The sequence below is a fragment of the Staurois parvus genome, unplaced genomic scaffold (genome assembly GCF_062004578.1).
Source record: "Staurois parvus isolate SC_StPar_1 unplaced genomic scaffold, SC_StPar_1.0 ptg000505l, whole genome shotgun sequence".
NCBI lineage: Eukaryota > Metazoa > Chordata > Amphibia > Anura > Ranidae > Staurois > Staurois parvus.
Genome location: NW_028318301.1, coordinates 3,449,999 through 3,468,767, shown reverse-complemented (window position 1 = coordinate 3,468,767; position 18,769 = coordinate 3,449,999). Strand labels below are relative to the sequence as shown.

The 18,769-nt window shown below is 41.1% G+C and overlaps 1 protein-coding gene across 4 annotated transcripts in view; it reads right to left on the bottom strand.

Annotated features, from left to right (window-relative positions):
• PC (pyruvate carboxylase) overlaps positions 1–18,769 on the bottom strand; it is a 1,112,699-nt gene that overhangs the window by 656,884 nt on the left and 437,046 nt on the right. For all 4 annotated transcript variants that reach the window (XM_089689964.1, XM_089689966.1, XM_089689965.1 and 1 more), the window contains one exon: positions 8,954–9,105. In XM_089689964.1, the coding sequence (XP_089546090.1) occupies positions 8,954–9,105 (152 nt within the window). The remainder of the gene's footprint in view (positions 1–8,953; positions 9,106–18,769) is intronic.

Below are 18,769 nucleotides of genomic sequence, written 5' to 3'. Positions count from 1 at the left end.
CTCTCATTTATATAATATCAAATATATCTCCACTGACTGTAGTCCAACAGTGATCTCTGCTCCACAGTCCTATTCCCCGCTTAAAACGCAACTCCAAAAAAAAAGTACTCCTTTGCAGTGGTGCACTGTAAGGGTCACCTGCTTGTTTATGTCTAGGGAACCAAGTACAGCAGTTTTGCTTATCTAATCCTCCACTCCAGCAGGCTCCTCCACACTGCTAGGTTGGTTCAAGCAGCCTTTTCATCCCTGCACTCTGTCAGATCTATGGTCTCCAGACATCATTAAGACCTATCAAGGGCCTATAGTCATGCAGTGGACTGCCGAAAAACTGTTCATTCCCAGAGTATAGGGGAGCACTGTCTGTTAGTCTGTTGTGCTGCTGACAGAATCTACACCACTGTTTTAGAATAAGTTGCTTCAATGTCAAATGAACCTTTCTTGGAAAGGACTTCCCTAGTCTTCCTCCAAAATCAATTGTGTGAATAGCATGGTTCCCATGCTGCTCCTTTAAATGTAGACAGTTTTGTGAATGACTGGCAAATGCAGTCAGAGTGGGACAAAGCATTGGCAGTACTTGATTAGGTATCCTACATTCATTCACATGTGCTTACAAGGACCATGCTGCAAGCAGAGAGAAGACCACATCAGTCTATTGCTACTCCATCACTTTCACAGACTGGTAGAAAGTCATGTCACTAGACTTGTTATTCTGTGTATTAGGACTGCGTAGATTTCAGATTTTGATGGACAAAAATACAAGACCTTTGGCAAATAGGATAGCTCCCCCATAGAAGTATTCCATTAGTGTATTTAGTGGTTTGCCTAGAGCTTAGTTTTGAAAATAACTATATTTAGACATTTTCTCAGGAGAGGCGTGCCATTCTGATCACATATTATATTTTTTCATAGCATGTTTTGTGTGCTTTGATGTAGTAAAAAAGCAACCCACTGTTGTGTCAAAAAAAAAAAAAAGAATTCTGAAAATTGACAGAGCCTTTCAGAAAACCATGTCTCCATTTTTAACCTTGTTGCCAAATGCACTGATGCCACAATCACAAAACCATCTTTGAAGCCTAAGCTATCAATTTAACAACACTGGATTTATGCAATACAAGTCTTAAATACTTAATAGGACCTATGACTCATTACATGATTTTGATGTGTGTCAATAGCAAAGCTGTCGGAAAGGAACATGCACTGCGCGGATTAATATTCACAAGCAACAGCAAAGTAAAAGGATTAAATAAAAAAACAAATAAATACACATTCGGTATGGTCTTAGTGCCTCTGCTGCCCTCTGCTGTAAATAAACTTTAATAATCGGTATTAAAAGCTTTCTGAGTTTACTACCACATGAACCCCCTGAAGACTTCTTAAGTTAAGCTGAAGGAGGTAAGTAAGGTAAACAATTATTTTCTATTATTTTCTAATGGAAAAACAGATTAGATCCTTAATTATATTAATGCTTTCTGAATGCAGGAGAAATAATTACATATGAATTACAGATGTCCTCACACAAACTTTCACATTTTTTTTCTGTCTGCTCTCCTACAGGATCACTGGAAGCCTATGCTCAGTACCACCCCTCTCCTCCCCTAAAAATTCACCATGAAGCACAAAATGGACAGTCTGTTGGTAGACTGCAGTGGAAAACAACCAAACATCCTATTCACAGTAGGCTCACTTTTGCACTGCACCATTGTAGTAATTTGTGACCATGATGAAAGTGGATGTGGTCTAAAAGGGTGCTATATACATGATATTTTTGCATATATGAATAGGAGGGGAACCGCTAAGAATGATATCAGACAAGTCAAACAAGAGTATAAGCTATGCTTCTGCTAAATAAAGCATTTTTAAAAAGTGGGAAAAAAACAATATAAAAACTTCATTGTTCAGATTCCTTTAACACATAAAAATCATATACCATCAGTTTCTTGATCTGCTGATGATCAACATTTTGTGCAGCAGAAACCACAGCTTCCCACACACTGTTCAGAGGGGTGTATTGTTTTACTTCACTGTAAATCTCTCATTTAAGAAGGGCCCACAAAGTTTTCAATAGGGTTCAGGTCAGGTGAGGAAGGGAGCCATGTCATTACTCTTTCATCTTTTAGGCCTTTACTGGCAAGCCAAGCAGTGGAGTACTTCGATGCATGCGATGAAGCATTATCCTGCATAAATATCATGGGCTTTTTGAAAGATGCAGACTTTTTCCAGTACCACTGCTTGAAGAAAGTGTCTTCTAAAAACTGGCAGTAGGTTTGGAAGTTGATTTTGAGCTCATATTCAACCTGAAAAGGTCCAGCTACCTCATCTTTAATAATACCAGCCCATACTAGTACCCCACCCCTGGTGTTTGGGTCAAAATGGAGCTATGTGCCTGTTTCTGATCCAGCCATGGGCCCATCCATCTGGTCTGTCAAGAGTCACTCATCTCATCAGTCTATAAAAACCTTTGAAAAATCTGTCTTCAGATATTTCTTGGCCTAGTCTTGACACTTCAACTTGTGTGTTTTGTTCAGTACGGGTCAGATTTTAACCTTCCTTACCTTGGCCATGTCTCTAAGCATTGAAAACCTTGTACTTCTGGGGACTTCAGGTAGGTTATAGTTCTGGAATATGACAGAACTGGAGGATAATGGGACCTGGCAGCTTCACGTTTGATTCTTCTCAAATCTTTGGCAGTTAATCTACGTCTTTTTTTCGACCCTGTTGACTATTTGCAACAAAATGTTTGATGGTTCTGTGATCATACCCCCATATCTTAGCAATTTCAAGAGTACTGCATCCCTCTGCAAGACTTCACTAAATCTCTTTTTTGGCCTATTTTGCCTGTGGAAAGGAAGCCCCCTAATAATTATGTACACCTTGATGTAGGGTGTTGATCTCCTTAGGCCACACCCTCAATCATAGAACAAATACACGTCACCTGATATGCCTAAATCCAAGCATTATACAGCATTGAAATGCCTATGAAATGTGTTGGCCTTAAACCCTTTGTTTCTTGGGTAATTTTTACAATAAAGCACAGTTGCCCAAATGCCAGGATCATGAGAAGTGACTGATGTCATTTCTCTAGGCTAAAGAAACAGAGTCACAAGATATTAGACTGCTTAAAGCAGATAAGAACTTGTTTGTGGGATTAAACGTGTTTATGACATCTAGAAATGTTACATTAGAAGATAAGAACTTGTTTGTGCAATTAAAGATGTCTACTTGCTTGAGAAGTTAGAAATCTTTAGGTTTAGGGTAGTGGCGTGGTTTAGTAGCTGGGCATGACTCTGTTACCCTCATGTTACCCTTATGGAACCTTTCTGCTAGCTCCTCCTAGAAGGGACTCTTGCCAAGGCTATATGGGCTCATCGATTGGTCGTATTTATGGCTTCCCCATGACCCCCTGTGCATTATGGTTTCGATGGGGTCTGTCCTTTCCCGTCTTCCCATAGCTTTGGTAATGTATGTAATTAAAGTAACAGTGATGTAGCGCTATAATAGATATTACATATAGTACAAAACCGCTTCCAAAGTACTTACTAATAATATAAAATCACCCAAGCTTATATCTGTGACATTTGAAGGTGATTGGTGCAGTATACATATAGCATAAATAACCGTGATTATTCCAACAGAGCGTGGCATACGGTGATTCCCTAAAATGGGACACAGATCACCTTATAGAAGTGATTAATAAATAACAGTGATAAAGTCAACAATATTCAGTGTTAAACACACATATAAAAACTGATATAAAACATACTCCTGTGCTGGTGGTGAGTGAAAATCCTATAAGGCTGGCATGCCCGCTTACCTTTCCCCTGTGACCCACAGGGGCCAAAATGCCTTGCGGATCACCCCAGGATCCTACATGCTCTCTCCAGGCAAAAAGATTACTCCACACGCTTTAAAGCGCTCGCCTCCATCTTACACTATTCCTCCTTGGACTGGTGCCAGTGTATATACCTTTATATACTCATGATGTTTTTTGGAGTCCTTATATCTGGTCATATATGGATCGAATTCAAATGTGCTGATGGGGGAATCAAGGTGTTTTCTTTTGTTCAACCTGCATGCAGAGAATGGACCTCTCACGGAGCAGACATAGGAGTATAGGATTTTCACTCACCACCAGCACACGCTATGTTGGAATAATCACGTTGGTTATTTATGCTAGATGTATACTGCACTGATCACCTTCAAATGTCACAGATATAAGCTTGGTTAATTTTATATTATTAGTAAGTACTTTGGAAGCGGTTTTGTGCTATATGTAATATCTATTATAGCGCTGCATCACTGTTACATTAATTATATCCATTTATCCATCTAAAGGTGAGGATTGGATGTTAGCAGCTGTATTATTAATCCTAAGTAGGTATAGCAGCGCAGGAGGATTCACTATTATTTTGGTAATGTATGACTTCTATGCTGTGACGCTGTCAAAAGATGTGTCTATTTCATGCTGTAATGCTCACATTATTATTGGTGTGTGTTATTATGCAGATTGTGATGACTATAAGATATATCCTCCTGTGTATCATTTGATAATAAAAGTGGAGAATATTGCAGTTGGATTCTGCTATTTCTTGGAATGCCAAGTGAATGCTATGAAGTGCCAGGGCAAGTGTTCATTTGGTAGAGGGTCTTTCACATGCTTAGAATAAATAATGGTGTAAATGCTGGTTAAACGTACCTGTGTGTGTAATTGTGTGTATATGACTTGCTTCTAGTTATTGCATCCAGCATTGCACTGGAGTTAAACCATATGCATAAAAATGATAATTTTGTCAAAATACTCCCCTGCCTAATAATTGTGCATACAATGTACTGAAGTCACGTACCACATGCTGTGTCATGTGCTAATGTGCATTGTGCTAAGGCAGCTCTAGTGCCTGACTGCCAGCACACTAATGTCCTATAAACTTGATTGATTTAGAGGTCCCCAAACACCTACATACGGTCAGTAGTTCCCTACTATCCCCTTGACATGTGGCTTGTCAAGCTGAAACTACTTGTAGACACACAAGGTCATCATACAAGTACTGTTCATTGAAAATGCACAAGGTCAGCTTGGCCAAGTGCCATTATCAGTCAGATCTAGCTACTAGGTGCACACAACACTTAAAGAACAACCCTGGAAGTGGCATTCAAACTATCTCATTAACAAAATACTACTGTAATTCTAGAAAATAACAATCCAATGTGTGTGAAAACCCATGTTTTTGGGGTCCAAATAGCAAACCATTAAATTGCATGGTTATACTATCTGGCTCCTGCTCTGCCCATCATTGCAGGCATGTTTGAATCATACACAAATAGATACCATTCTAACATGAATTTTTCAGAAGGGTCTAAATGGCTATATTATGTAGCATCACTGTGTAATTCCTGTTCTGCTTGTTGCTGTAAGAAAGTATGAATCATACAAAAGTAGATAAAAATCTGCATCTCTTGGTTCTCTCGTGGAGAGTCTCTTTTGATCTAAAGATCTGAGATTGAGATCTTAGACAGAAGCTTTTTTGGTGGACGGATGCAAGGAAGCCTAGAGGGCAGACCTTTGGAAATTGATTGCCCAACCAAAATCCTGAATAATCTGGATAGTCCTTTGGACGTTTGCAGACTGTTGAGGGAAATGTGTCTAGAAGTAGGTCATCAGAATAATTTGTAACCTGAATTCCTTGTGTTCTTAAAAGGGCCATAAGGGGTACAAATACCTTTGTTAACATTCTGGTTGCAGAGGATAATCTAAATGTAAGTATGACAACTGGAAGTGTTTGTCTCCTACTGCGAAGTGCAAAATATGCTGATGGGCAAACGGGACTACAGTGGTAGGCATCCTGAATGTGTACTGATTCCAACTGTTCCTCTTGTCTCAGAGAGGAGCTTTGTGACCTTGAGGATTCCATGCAAAACTTGGAATGCAAAGGTACTTAATAGGGATTTTATAACAAGACTAATATCCCCATCAGGTTCTGGTATCGTGGCTCAGGTTTGAATAGAATCCTTTGAACAGGTCCTCCAGAGTGACAGCAACAACCACTCCTTAGGATGATTCAGGGCAGTTTATAGGAAAACAATGACAGGGTAGCGTTTGGCGCTCTATTTTGTACCCTTCTGAAACCACAGATTGAACCCATAGATCTGGGACAGATGTACCCCTTCTCAGAGTGAGGGTGCCTCTCCTTTGTGGAGAGGGTTTTGTGGCAGACTTGGCGGGTTTTGTGACACATACAATGAATTTTTCAAATGCCTCAACAAAGAAATGACCTCCTTCAAACGGCATGCAAGTGAGGTATACTTTACAGACTGCTTCAGCTGACCAGGCTTACAGCCATACGATTCTGCTCATATAATATGTATAGAAATGACTTCCACTTTAGAAATTTGTGTTATGACTTTTTCTAGGCATCAACAGAGAAAAGGTCAAAGGTAGTTTTCCACCAAAGATCAGTTCTACAAAACATGATTCTGTTGAGCGTACATTGCCCTACCCCAATTTGACAAGTAGAAATTGTAGCAGTAATTGGTTGCAGAACTAAACCTGCCAGAGTAAAAACACCTCTTAAAAGAAAAAAAAAAATTCTGTCTGCAAAATCCTTGAATGAAGGAACATCTTCTATAGGTACAGTAAGATGTTTATTTAAAATTGAGAAAGAAGGGTCTATTAGTTTTTATTGAATTATTTTTACATTTCATATATCCTTCGCAATGATTCTTGAAAGATTGAAAACCTTTTCAGGAGAAACCCAATGGTCATAAATTGCTCTACTTTTTAATGAATGGGAAATTTCTTTATAGATTTTGCAGGGCTCTTGGTACCCATATAGTCCTTCCCAGACTGGGGAGAATGGAGTGTGACTATACTGAGACCTTTTGGGCACAGTAGGAGGGAGCATATCTACACTAGCAAGTATATTTCGTGAAGCCATAGCATCACGTGTATAAGGGGCTAGGGGTGAGAAATCTTAAGTGGCCCCTTCTAATAATAGCTCTTAGTCATGTTGTGTCTGTGGATGCATACAACTCTTCTTGGGGGCGCAACTATGTGTCCCCATAGCAAGCAGCTTGCTATAAGGGCACTCACTGTGGAGGAGGAGCAGAAAGCACCAGTGGGGGACCACAGAGGAGGAGGTACAGTGAATTGAAAAAGTATTCATACCCCTTGAAATTTTCCACATTTTGTCATGTTACAACCAAAAACGTAAATGTATTTTATTGGGGATTTTATGTGATAGACCAACACAAAGTGGTATATAATTGTGAAGTGGAAGTAAAATGATAAATGGTTTTCAAAATTATTTACAAATATCTGAAAACTGTGGTGTGCATTTGTATCCAGCCCCCTTTAATCTGATACCCCTAACTAAGCTTTGAACATCTCACAGAGCACTGTTCAATCCATCATCCGAAAATGGAAAAAGTATGGCACAAATGCAAACCTACCAAGACATGGCCGTCCACCTAAACTGACAGGCCGGCCAAGGAGGGCATTAATTAGAGAAGCACCCAAGAGGTCCATGGTAACTCTGGAGGAACTGCAGAGATCCACAGCTCAGGTGGGAGAATCTGTCCACAGAACAATTAGTGATGCACTTCACAAATTTGGCCTTTATGGAAGAGTGGCAATAAGAAAGCCGTTATTGAAAGAAAGCCATAAGAAGTCCTGTTTGTATCTTGTGAGAAGCCATATGGAAGAAGGTGCTCTGGTCAGATGAGACCAAAACTGAACTTTTGGTCTAAAAGCAAAAATTGATGTGTGGTGGAAAACTAATACTGCACATCACCCTGAACACACCATCCCCACTGTGAAACATAGTGGGGCAGCATCATGTTGTGGGGATGCTCTTCTTTAGCAGGGACAGGGAAGCTGGTCAGAATTGATGGGAAAATGGATGGAGCCAAATACAGGGCAATCTTAGAAGAAAACCTGTTAGAGTCTGCAAAAGACTTGAGACTGGGGCGGAGGTTCACCTTCCAGCAGGACAACAAACCTAAACATACAGCCAGAGCTACAATTGAATGATTTCGATCAAAGTATATTCATGTGTTAGAATGGCCCAGTCAAAGTCCAGACCTAAATCCATTTGAGAATCTGTGGCAAGACTTGAAAATTGCTGTTTACAGATGCTCTCCATCCAATCTGACAGAGCTTGAGCTATGCTGCAAAGAAGAATGGGCTAAAATGTCACTCTTTAGATGTGCAAAACTGGTAGAAACATTCTCAAAAAAAAAACTTGCAGCTGAAATTGCAGCAAAAAGTGGTTCTACAAAGTATTGACTCAGGAGGCTGAATACAAATGCACACCACACTGCAGATATTTGTAAAAAATTTTGAAAACCATTTATAATTTGCTTTCCACTTCACAATTAGCAATAAAATGCATTTATGTTTTTGAATGTAGCATGACAAAATGTGGAAAATTTCAAGGGGTATGAATACTTTGCTCAGAGCAAGTAAGTTTAAAATAGTGTTTTTATTTTAGTAAAAAAAATAAAGTTTACAACAACTTTAAGCATAAAAAAGTCTCCATAAAGGAGAAGTGATCCATCACCTAAAACACACTAGCAAAAAGCTGAGGTTTCTCAGAATGGGGCAGGGTTATAGGGTAATGCTCAAGGGAGCGTGTCCAATCACCTGAAAGTAGCAGGGTCTATGGAAGTCTAGCATGTGTCCTGTATGATTAAAATATAAACATTTTATCTTTGAGGTTTTTAGCCTCACCATGTGGTTATTCATGTACAGTACCTTAAGAACATATGTGCCTATCTTTTCTTTATATATGAAATTCCAAGTATGAGCAGATACAATTATCTAGCAGCACAGGTACATATAAATAGATGTCAGTGTCACAACAGATAAACATTTACCATTCCAAAGCCATTTCTACAAACTAGAGTAAGAAAAACTGAATTCAGTATATTGCGTTAGGCATTTTAAATGCATTTCTCTTACCTGTTTTGCTAGTTTAACAGAATCATGAGTAAGTCTATCCCTTAGCTGCGGGTCAAGCTGAGCAGCAGGTGCTATCTCTACCACCTTCTGATGCCGCCTCTGGATGGAGCAGTCACGTTCATATAGATGCACTACATTGCCATACTTGTCACCTGAGGTGCAAAGGACACAAGAGAGCACATTGAAACAACAATCTGTACGCTACTCAAACAGATAACCAGATATTTGTAAGACATTGTAAAATCAAAACAGTTATTTTCCATCAATTATACTTTTAAATATCTTATATGATAGTAGCAGAACCTAATGCATGACACAAGCTGTAGTTTAAATATAATGTCTCCTATAGCTCAAGCCATCGCATACAACTTTGGGCATCAAACATGTCCCCTGCCTTTTCTTTGTACTAGTGATCATTGCAAATTAACCAATGACAGTGGTAACCATAAAGAGGTTATTATATCAACTTTATAGAAAAAACTAAATCATACTGTACAGATGCTATACAGAGTGAATGAAACACCCATACATTACATTACTGGACAGGTGACTTAAAGGATAAGAGAGAAAGAGAAAGTGCCGCAGTGTAAATGAAAAACATTTGTTTATTGCACACAATATAAAGCCACTTACAGAAGAGTGGATAAATAAAAGCACATCTAATGCATCAAGGGGGGTGCCACAGTGTAGATTTCAGTGTACTGTTGTATGTCTCTGCAGTTCCACTGTCACTGATCTAGGCTGAGCAGGCAAGATGGCGGAGACCCGGAAGTGAAGACTGGAGCATACATGGAATGCATTATTAATGAACAAATTAGTGAAGATAATTTGTACAGTAATCTTTTTTAATCATTTATGCTCACTTAGTTTTATAGTCATGATTTTTTGCCATATTTATAGAAAATTTAAAAATCTTTTCATAGTGTCTTTTTATTGTGGCTGTGTTTACATTAATTAGCAATATTTTTATATTTTAGGCTAAGTCTTATACAGTGGGGATCGAATGTTTGGGCACCCTAGCTAAAAATTTGTATTAATGTGCATAAAGAAGCCAAGGAAAGATGGAAAAATCTCCAAAAGGCATCAAATTACAGATTAGACATTCTTCTAATTTGTCAACAAAAGTTAGATTTTATTTCCACCATTTACACTTTCAAAATAACAGAAAACAAAAAAATGGCGTCTGCAAAAGTTTGGGCACCCTGCAGAATTTATAGCATGCACTGCCCCCTTTGCAAAGCTGAGACCTGCCAGTGTCATGGATTGTTCTGAATCATCATCTGGGAAGACCAGGTGATGTCAATCTCAAAGGTTTTAAATACCCAGACTCATCTGACCTTGCCCCAACAATCAGCACCATGGGTTCTTCTAAGCAGTTGTCTAGAAAACTGAAACTGAAAATAGTTGATGCTCACAAAGCTGGAGAAGGCTATAAAAAGATAGCAAAGCGTTTTCAGATGTCAATATCCTCTGTTCGGAATGTAATTAAGAAATGGCAGTCATCAGGAACAGTGGAAGTTAAAGCAAGATCTGGAAGACCAAGAAAAATATCAGACAGAACAGCTCGCAGGATTGTGAGAAAAACAATTCAAAACCCACGTTTGACTGCACGATCCCTCCAGAAAGATCTGGCAGACACTGGAGTTGTGGTACAATATTCCACTATAAAGAGATACTTGTACAAATATGGTCTTCATGGAAGAGTCATCAGAAGAAAACCTCTTCTACGTCCTTACCACAAAAATCATCGTTTGAACTTTGCAAATGAACATATAGACAAGGCTGATGCATTTTGGAAACAAGTTCTGTGGACCGATGAGGTTAAAATTGAACATTTTGGCCGGAATGAGCAAAGGTACGTTTGGAGAAGAAGGGGCACAGAATTTAATGAAAAGAACCTCTGTCCAACTGTTAAGCATGGGGCTGGATCAATCATGCTTTGGGGTTGTGTTGCAGCCAGTGGCACAGGGAACATCTCACGAGTAGAAGGAAAAATGGATTCAATAAAATTTCAGCAAATTTTGGATGGTAACTTGATGCCATCTGTGAAAAAGCTGACGTTAAAGAGAGGATGGCTTCTACAAATGGATAATGATCCTAAACACACCTCGAAATCCACGGGGGATTACATCAAGAGGCGTAAACTGAAGGTTTTGCCATGGCCTTCACAATCTCCTGACCTCAACATAATTGAAAATCTATGGATAGACCTTAAAAGAGCAGTGCGTGACAGACAGCCTAGAAATCTCAAAGAACTGGAAGACTTTTGTAAGGAAGAATGGGCAAAGATACCTCAAACAAGAATTGAAAGACTCTTGGCTGGCTACAAAAAGCGTTTACAAGCTGTGATACTTGCCAAAGGGGGCAGTACAAGATATTAACTCTGCAGGGTGCCCAAACTTTTGCAGACGCCATTCTTTTGTTTTCTGTTATTTTGAAAGTGTTAATTCTCCCCACACCCACTGTCACTTATTAAAAATAATGCAGCTCTGTGGGGCTCCACCTACATAGCTGCGTCACTCCTTCACAGATTCCTGTGAATGAATAAGCTTCAAGTAACGACTGCCACCCACCACAGCAGATGGATTTGTAGTTGGAAAGAACTGTAGGCACGCTGATCAGCACGCCCATTGTTCATACACACTGACTACAGCTCTGAAACTGACAACCTGTAGAGAGGTACGGGAATAGAGCTCTAGGCTGTGTGTAAAGCAGGGCTGGACTGACCACTTGGAAACTCGGGCACTGCCCGAGGTCCCGGGGTCAGTAGGGGGCCCCATGAGATGCCCCTGGTACCTTTTTCATAGGTTTTTTTTGAGTTTGGGCAAGGACACAGGGGCCCCATGATCCCCTATTGCCCAGGGGCCCCATGAGTTGTCAGTCCGCTTCTGGTGTAAAGGGACCTGACATTCCATTACTTAACTGCATAAATATGCACATTTATTATTTTTTATGTAAAGGTAAACTTAGCCTTTAACCACTTGCCCTCCTGAGGATTTACCCCCCTTAATGACCAAGCCTCTTTTTGCTACTCGGCGCTGCACTAATTCAACTGAAAATTGCGCGGCCATGCAATGCTGCACCCAAACAAAATTTACGTCCTTTTTCACACAAATAGAGCTTTCTTTCAGTGGTATTTGATCACATGTGCGCTTTGTATTTTTCACGCTATAAACAAAAAAACAAAAAATTTTGAAGAAAAATTATATTTTTTACTTTCAGCTATAAAAAATATATAGTAAACTCAAAGTTAGTTATAAATTTAGGCCAAAATGTATTCTGCTACATGTTTTTGGTAAAAAAAATCCCAATAAGTGTATATTGATTGCTTTGTGTGAAAGTTATAACGTCTACAAACTATGGTATAGATACTGCAATTTACGCCATTTTTTTGCTATACAGCTCTGTGCTAGTTTAACGGACAATTGCACGGTCATGCAATATGGTACATAAATGAAATTTATGTCCTTTTTTCACACAAATAGAGCTTTCTTTCAGTGGTATTTGATTGCCTGTGCGTTTTTTATTTTTTGCGCTGACAATTTTGAGAAAGAAAAAACAATATTTTGGACTTTTTACTATAAAACATGTCCAGTAAAAAAAAAATTAAAAATCAAATTTCATCATAAATTTCGGCCAAAATGCATTCTGCGACATGTCTTTGCTAAAAAAAAAAAAGCCAATACGTGTAAATTAATTGGTTTACGTGAAAGTTATAGCGTTTACAAATGGCGGGAAAGATACTGGGATTTTAAATTTTTTTTTATACGAATAATGGCGGCGATCAGCGACTTATGGCGGCGATCAGTGACTTATGGTGGGACTGCGGGACTGCAGCGGACATTCTGACACTGGGGGGGAAGTGACTTGGGGTCACTGACATCCCCAGAGACACCAATACAGTGATCAGTGCAAAAAAAAAAAAAAACCACTGACACTGTACTAATGGCACTGGGGAGGAAGGGGTTAACTTTTTTATTTAATGAAAGGGTTAACTGTGTGAGGAGCATGTTTTACTAGGGGGCGGAGGTGTGTACTGCACGGGGGGGGGGGGGGGGGGGGCACATGCTGATCGGGAGATAAACTCTTCTCTCCGCTCAGCATGTCAGGAGCTGACAGGGAACTGACAGAAAGCAAAGCTACTGCAGTTATGCTCTCTGTCAGTGATTGCTGCTGATCGGCGGAACACAGCTGTTAACGACCAGCTGTGGCCCGGCGACTGACATCCGCGGCCGTGATTGGCGGGACAGGTAGGGCAGTGGCACGCCCCCTACCTGTTTTGCAAACACACGTTTTAAAATGTGGTTTTGCCCATCCGTGCCACCCTGCCGCCGTATTTCTACAGTGGCTGGGCGGCATGTGGTTAAAGTGATACTAAACAAGATCCTTATTCTACAAAACAAAAAGCAATAGAACATACTTTGAGATAAAGCATATTTATGGTCAAAATCATATATTAATTTCCACTTTTATATATAAATCTGTGTTTTATTAATTTTCTACATAAAGAGAACATACATATAAGTGGGCTACCCACACTTGTGTTAAGAAAAAATTAAGGTTGAGCATTGCAAAATACAATAGTTGGCTCACAAAGCAGTCCACATCATTAGACAGTAAGGCTCCAATTTGCTTCGTCACGGACAAGGTGGTAAAAGAAAGAAGTGGAAGAGGGTGAAGCAGCATAGGGGCTGGTCCCTAAAGGGGCATTAGGAGCTCATATCAACTGCTGTGAAGAGGTCTTCAAACCAAAAAGCCTATACATTGCAATTTTTTTCTTTTTACCCATTTTCGCATGTATCTTGATATAAGGGAGATTAGAGTTGACTAAGCGCTTCCAAAAGGTGTTGGGTGGAACTTTGTATTTTAATTGGTTTTAGTCTATCCCTATTAAACTGTTCCAACTTTTGGTAGCCATACAGCAAAGTACCATGGGATATGAAGATCCAAGGGGAAGTACAGATCCAAACCAAAAATGTAAAATATAAAAAAAAAGCGAGAGAGTGCAGCTTGTAGTCAGCACGCTGAGGAGGCGGGTCCCTTTGATAACGTGCGTGTGCACAAAATGCGTCAAAGAGGTGCCTACATGCTGATGTCACTCCGCCGAGTCCATACAATGGTCCAGCGGCCATCTTTGTAACTGTGACTGTGTTTGCTTCATGCTCCACGTAGCTGCTATTCTTTTTACAATAATAAACGTACTACACCATCTCTAGGCTCCGTTTGTGAGCTTTTTTTCTTCAGGATTTGGCCATATTGGATCGGGGACCGAGCAATACTGTGGAGAAACCTTTTTTTGTTCTAGAGGGATTTCCACATAGCGTCCAGCTACAGTTGTGTCCAAAATTATTCAACCCCCAATGCTGTAAAGGGGTTTAGGGACTATAGTGTACATTTGGAATTGTATTCAGAATCAAATCCTACAAGGACGTTGTAACTACCCAAATGCAACTAAAATGACATCAATTGTTTATGTAATACAGTAGTAAATGGTTCTTATGTGGTTTCTTCATTGCCACAATTATTCAACCCCTTAAAGACTACCACTCTGAAGAACAGAGGTTCATACAGGTGCTTTCCATCAGGTATTGAAAACACCTGTGGATGTCACCGAGCAGCAATCAAGCATAATAAGCACCAATTAGGCAGCTTTAAAATGACTGTGATACTCAGCTCCTTCTAGACATTTACTGGTGTGGTTACAAACATGGTGAAGGCAAGAGAATGGTCCAGGAAGACAAGAGAAGAGGTGATTTCTCTTCACAGGAAGGGCAATGGCTATAAGAAGATTGCAAAGATGTTAAACATACCAAGAGACACCTTAGGAAGCATCATTCGCAAATTCAAGGCAAAGGGCACTGTTGAAACGCTACCTGGTCGTGGCAGAAAGAAGATGCTGACTTCGACTGCTGTGCGCTACCTGAAGCGTAGAGTGGAGAGAAGTCCCCGTGTGACTGCTGAGGAACTGAGAAAAGATTTGTCAGATGTGGGTACAGAAGTTTCAGCCCAGACAATAAGACGCACACTGCGTAATGAAGGCCTCCGTGCCAGAACTCCCAGGCGTACCCCCTTGCTGTCTCCAAAGAATAAGAAGAGTCGACTGCAGTATGCCAAAAGCCATGTGGACAAACCACAAAAGTTGTGGGATAGTGTTCTGTGGACTGATGAAACAAAATTAGAACTGTTTGGGCCCATGGATCAACGCTATGTTTGGAGGAGGAAGAACAAGGCCTATGATGAAAAGAACACCTTGCCTACTGTGAAGCATGGTGGAGGGTCAATCATGCTTTGGGGCTGTTTTGCTTCTGCAGGTACAGGGAAGCTTCAGCGTGTGCAAGGTACCATGAATTCTCTTCAGTACCAGGAGATATTGGATGGAAACGTGATGCAGTCCGTCACACACCTGAGGCTTGGGAGACGTTGGACCTTTCAACAGGACAATGATCCCAAGCATACCTCCAAGTCCACTAGAGCATGGTTGCAGAGGAAAGGCTGGAACATTTTGGAGTGGCCATCGCAGTCACCAGACTTAAATCCGATTGAGAACCTCTGGTGGGACTTAAAGAAAGCAGTTGCAGTGCGCAAGCCTAAGAATGTGACTGAACTGGAGGCCTTTGCCCATGAAGAATGGGCGAAGATACCCGTAGATCGCTGCAAGACACTTGTGTCAAGCTATGCTTCACGTTTAAAAGCTGTTATAACTGTAAAAGGATGCTGTACTAAGTACTAAGATTGAATGTCACTTGGGGGTTGAATAAAACTGATAATGCTGTGAGCACAGAAAAGACATTTGTGGTTATTTCATTATAACTGTTATGTTATATTTGTCTGACCTACAAGTGCCTCTTTAATGTAAATGTAAGCAAGATGACTGAATGATCAAAAGCAATGTCAAACTGGCCAAAACACTCAATTTCAGTGGGGGTTGAATAATTTTGGACACAACTGTATATTTGTCACATATCCATTCTGGCTGTGGAAAGGTTTCACCTTCTGGAGGATTCTCTGTTTGAAAGCTCATTTATCCTTTGTCTCTGGTGAGTGCATTAGGAGGAAGAATTTTTATGTTATAATTCTGTTATGTTATTTATGATACTCACATTAGCGCTGTACTTTCTCTCTTTTTATATGTTTATGTGGATGAATGTTATGCATAAGATTTGGAGAACATAAAAGAAACATAAATCATGGTAGTGAGAAGCATTCTATTCCTAGTCATTTCTAAGAGAGACAGGATGTAAGCTCTGCAGGTGTTTTTTTGTTGTTTTTGTTTTGCTAATTTGACCAAAGCCTTTATTGTTTACAAAAAAGGACAGAAAATTACATTTTGGGATAATTACAAATACTATCTATCAGTACAACTTGTTTATTGTCCCAGAGACAATAGTGGACCTGCTGCTTTTGGGCAGCCATAAAATAAAATGTATGTAAACTCTAGCATTAAAGTGACACTAAACTCTTGTATATAAAACAATTTCTATAGTATGCATTCTTAACTCAAAAAAGAACTTTCTGTTGCTCTCAGCCTCCTTCAAATCTCCAAATTCCTTTTTTTTTCTGCTGTGATCTGACTTCCTATTAGAGGGTGGCTACATTCATTCAACATGTTCCCACTGTATGTAGTAATGTAGGCACCCTTTCTCCTCGCTCTTGAGATTTATAGTGCATAGAGCAGTGCACATGGCAGCAACTAACTCCCACTGTAATTCCAAAGAAGTGGAAGAAGGGGAAAAGGAGAGTTTTGGATGCTTTGCCTCAGAACTCTTATCAGTTATTATTGTTCCCTGCTATCTCAGTGGAGTACAAAACACCTCCCCTGTTATGGAGAAGAGAGGGAGGTCCTAACAGTCCCTGTTTTCTGGTGAAAACACTACTGCCGCCCCCCAGGACAGGAAGTTTGTTAATAGCAGGATTACCAGGTTAAAATAAAGGAGTGCAAATGGAAAGCTAATGCAGCCACCACATTTAAGGAAAGGCAAGATGCAATACTATCAATTTTTGTTTTTGGGTTTAGATACACTTTACATCAGACTAGTATCTTAGCTGACTGCAGACGATTATTTCATCCATCTGCAATTTGTTATATCTGTATTGTAGGTCTTTTATTGAATGAATTGTGAAACGTCCCTTATACCTGCTTCATTTATAGCCTGTGATGAAGTATTCAAGCATGAGTATTATCTACATGCACCATAGTGATAGATGTACTATAGTAAAAAGTGATTATTCTATTAAATGATAAGACATAGCCTCACACTAATAAGGCTCGTTCACACTGCCAAGACCTGATTTATAAGCTGCATTACTGCAGCACACTGTAATGCATTTTTTTTTTGTTCACCCGGTGGGTTAAACCAATTCCCCATCCACACACCTGATGTAGATGGGGGAATTCTTCCCACTGAGTCATTGTATTCTGAGAGCGGGGAGCCTTCCCTGCCATCAGAATACACAGATCAGCACTGCTGGCTACAGCCTGTAGCACTGATCGATCGGGAAAAATCCAACAGGCTGATTTTACAGACATCAGTAAATCAACCCTTGTACAATCAATCAATCAGCCCATACATGGATCAAAATTTGGCTGGTCACGGCAGTTCTGGCCGAACTTCAATCCATGTGTTGCAGCCCTAAAAGGTACTGGTATTGTATCAGATATTTCTCAAGACTGAATTGGCCCATTGCTGTCATTGTTATCATAAATTCACTGATTGAAAGAAAAAGTTGGAAATGTCCAGTACCTTTTTCTGTTTGTGGTCATTTTGGGGTGTGTTTGATCTGGTATTGAGGGGTACTGCAACAGGTATTTCATTCTGAGTCTGGCTCATTGCTCTGTTGTGTCGCTCTCAAATTTGTTTTAACTGAGATGAAATATCAGAGCAATACAACTAACACTCCAATTATATTGCTATCTCATCTCATGGCGGCGGGAGCAGACACGCTTATATACCATGGCGGCGGGAGCAGACACGCTTTAGGAGCTCCTGTGCTCCTAGCCCCAATCCGCTGCCATCCGGGCCGCAGCGGAACCCAGCGGGGCCCCTAAGACACTCCCGGCCCAGCCTGACCACCAGGGACCACTTCTGGACCTTTTCCCGGAGCCCCGGAAATCGCGGCCTACCCGCGCACCCGAAGCCGCGGCCTCGATTTTGGCCGCGGCCGAGCCGCGATCGGACCGGATCGCCGGACATCTACCCGGACCGTCACCGCTCTGCCCACTGGGTCCCGCCGACCTGCCTGCCTGCCCAGGGCCCTCCCCATCAGCCCTGGGTCCTCGCTGATCACCCTGGACCACCAGGAACCGGCACGGCCTCACGGTCTCCCTGGAGCCCTCCCTAGCTCTGGGACCACCCCAGACCACCCGGCACCCAGCCGCCACCTCGGGGCACCCAGCTGCTCGCACCCGGCGACCCTGCCTGGGAACTGCTTCAGGCCTCCCAGCACCCTGCGGGCCACCCTGCACCAGCCAGCCCCAGACCAGGAACCTTTCCAGGACAACGCCGCACCTCCGCTACCTGCATCGAGGGGATTCCGTAAAACCATGGGTCTTTAATGCCGTTCCAGATATTGCAATGCATTGTTGATGAGGATTCTCCCGTCCTTCCCATCTCTTGGTCTTTGCTTGGCAACTCGAAGTCTAAGCTCCCAGCTAACACCCCTGGACACCCAGCTACCGGGTACCCAGCTACCACCCCTGGACACCCAGCACCCAGCTACCGGGCACCCAGCTACCACCTCTGGTCACCCAACACCCGGACCATCCAGCGAATCGAGACGTCGCCCAGCGAATCGAGACGTCGCCCAGCAAATCGAGAC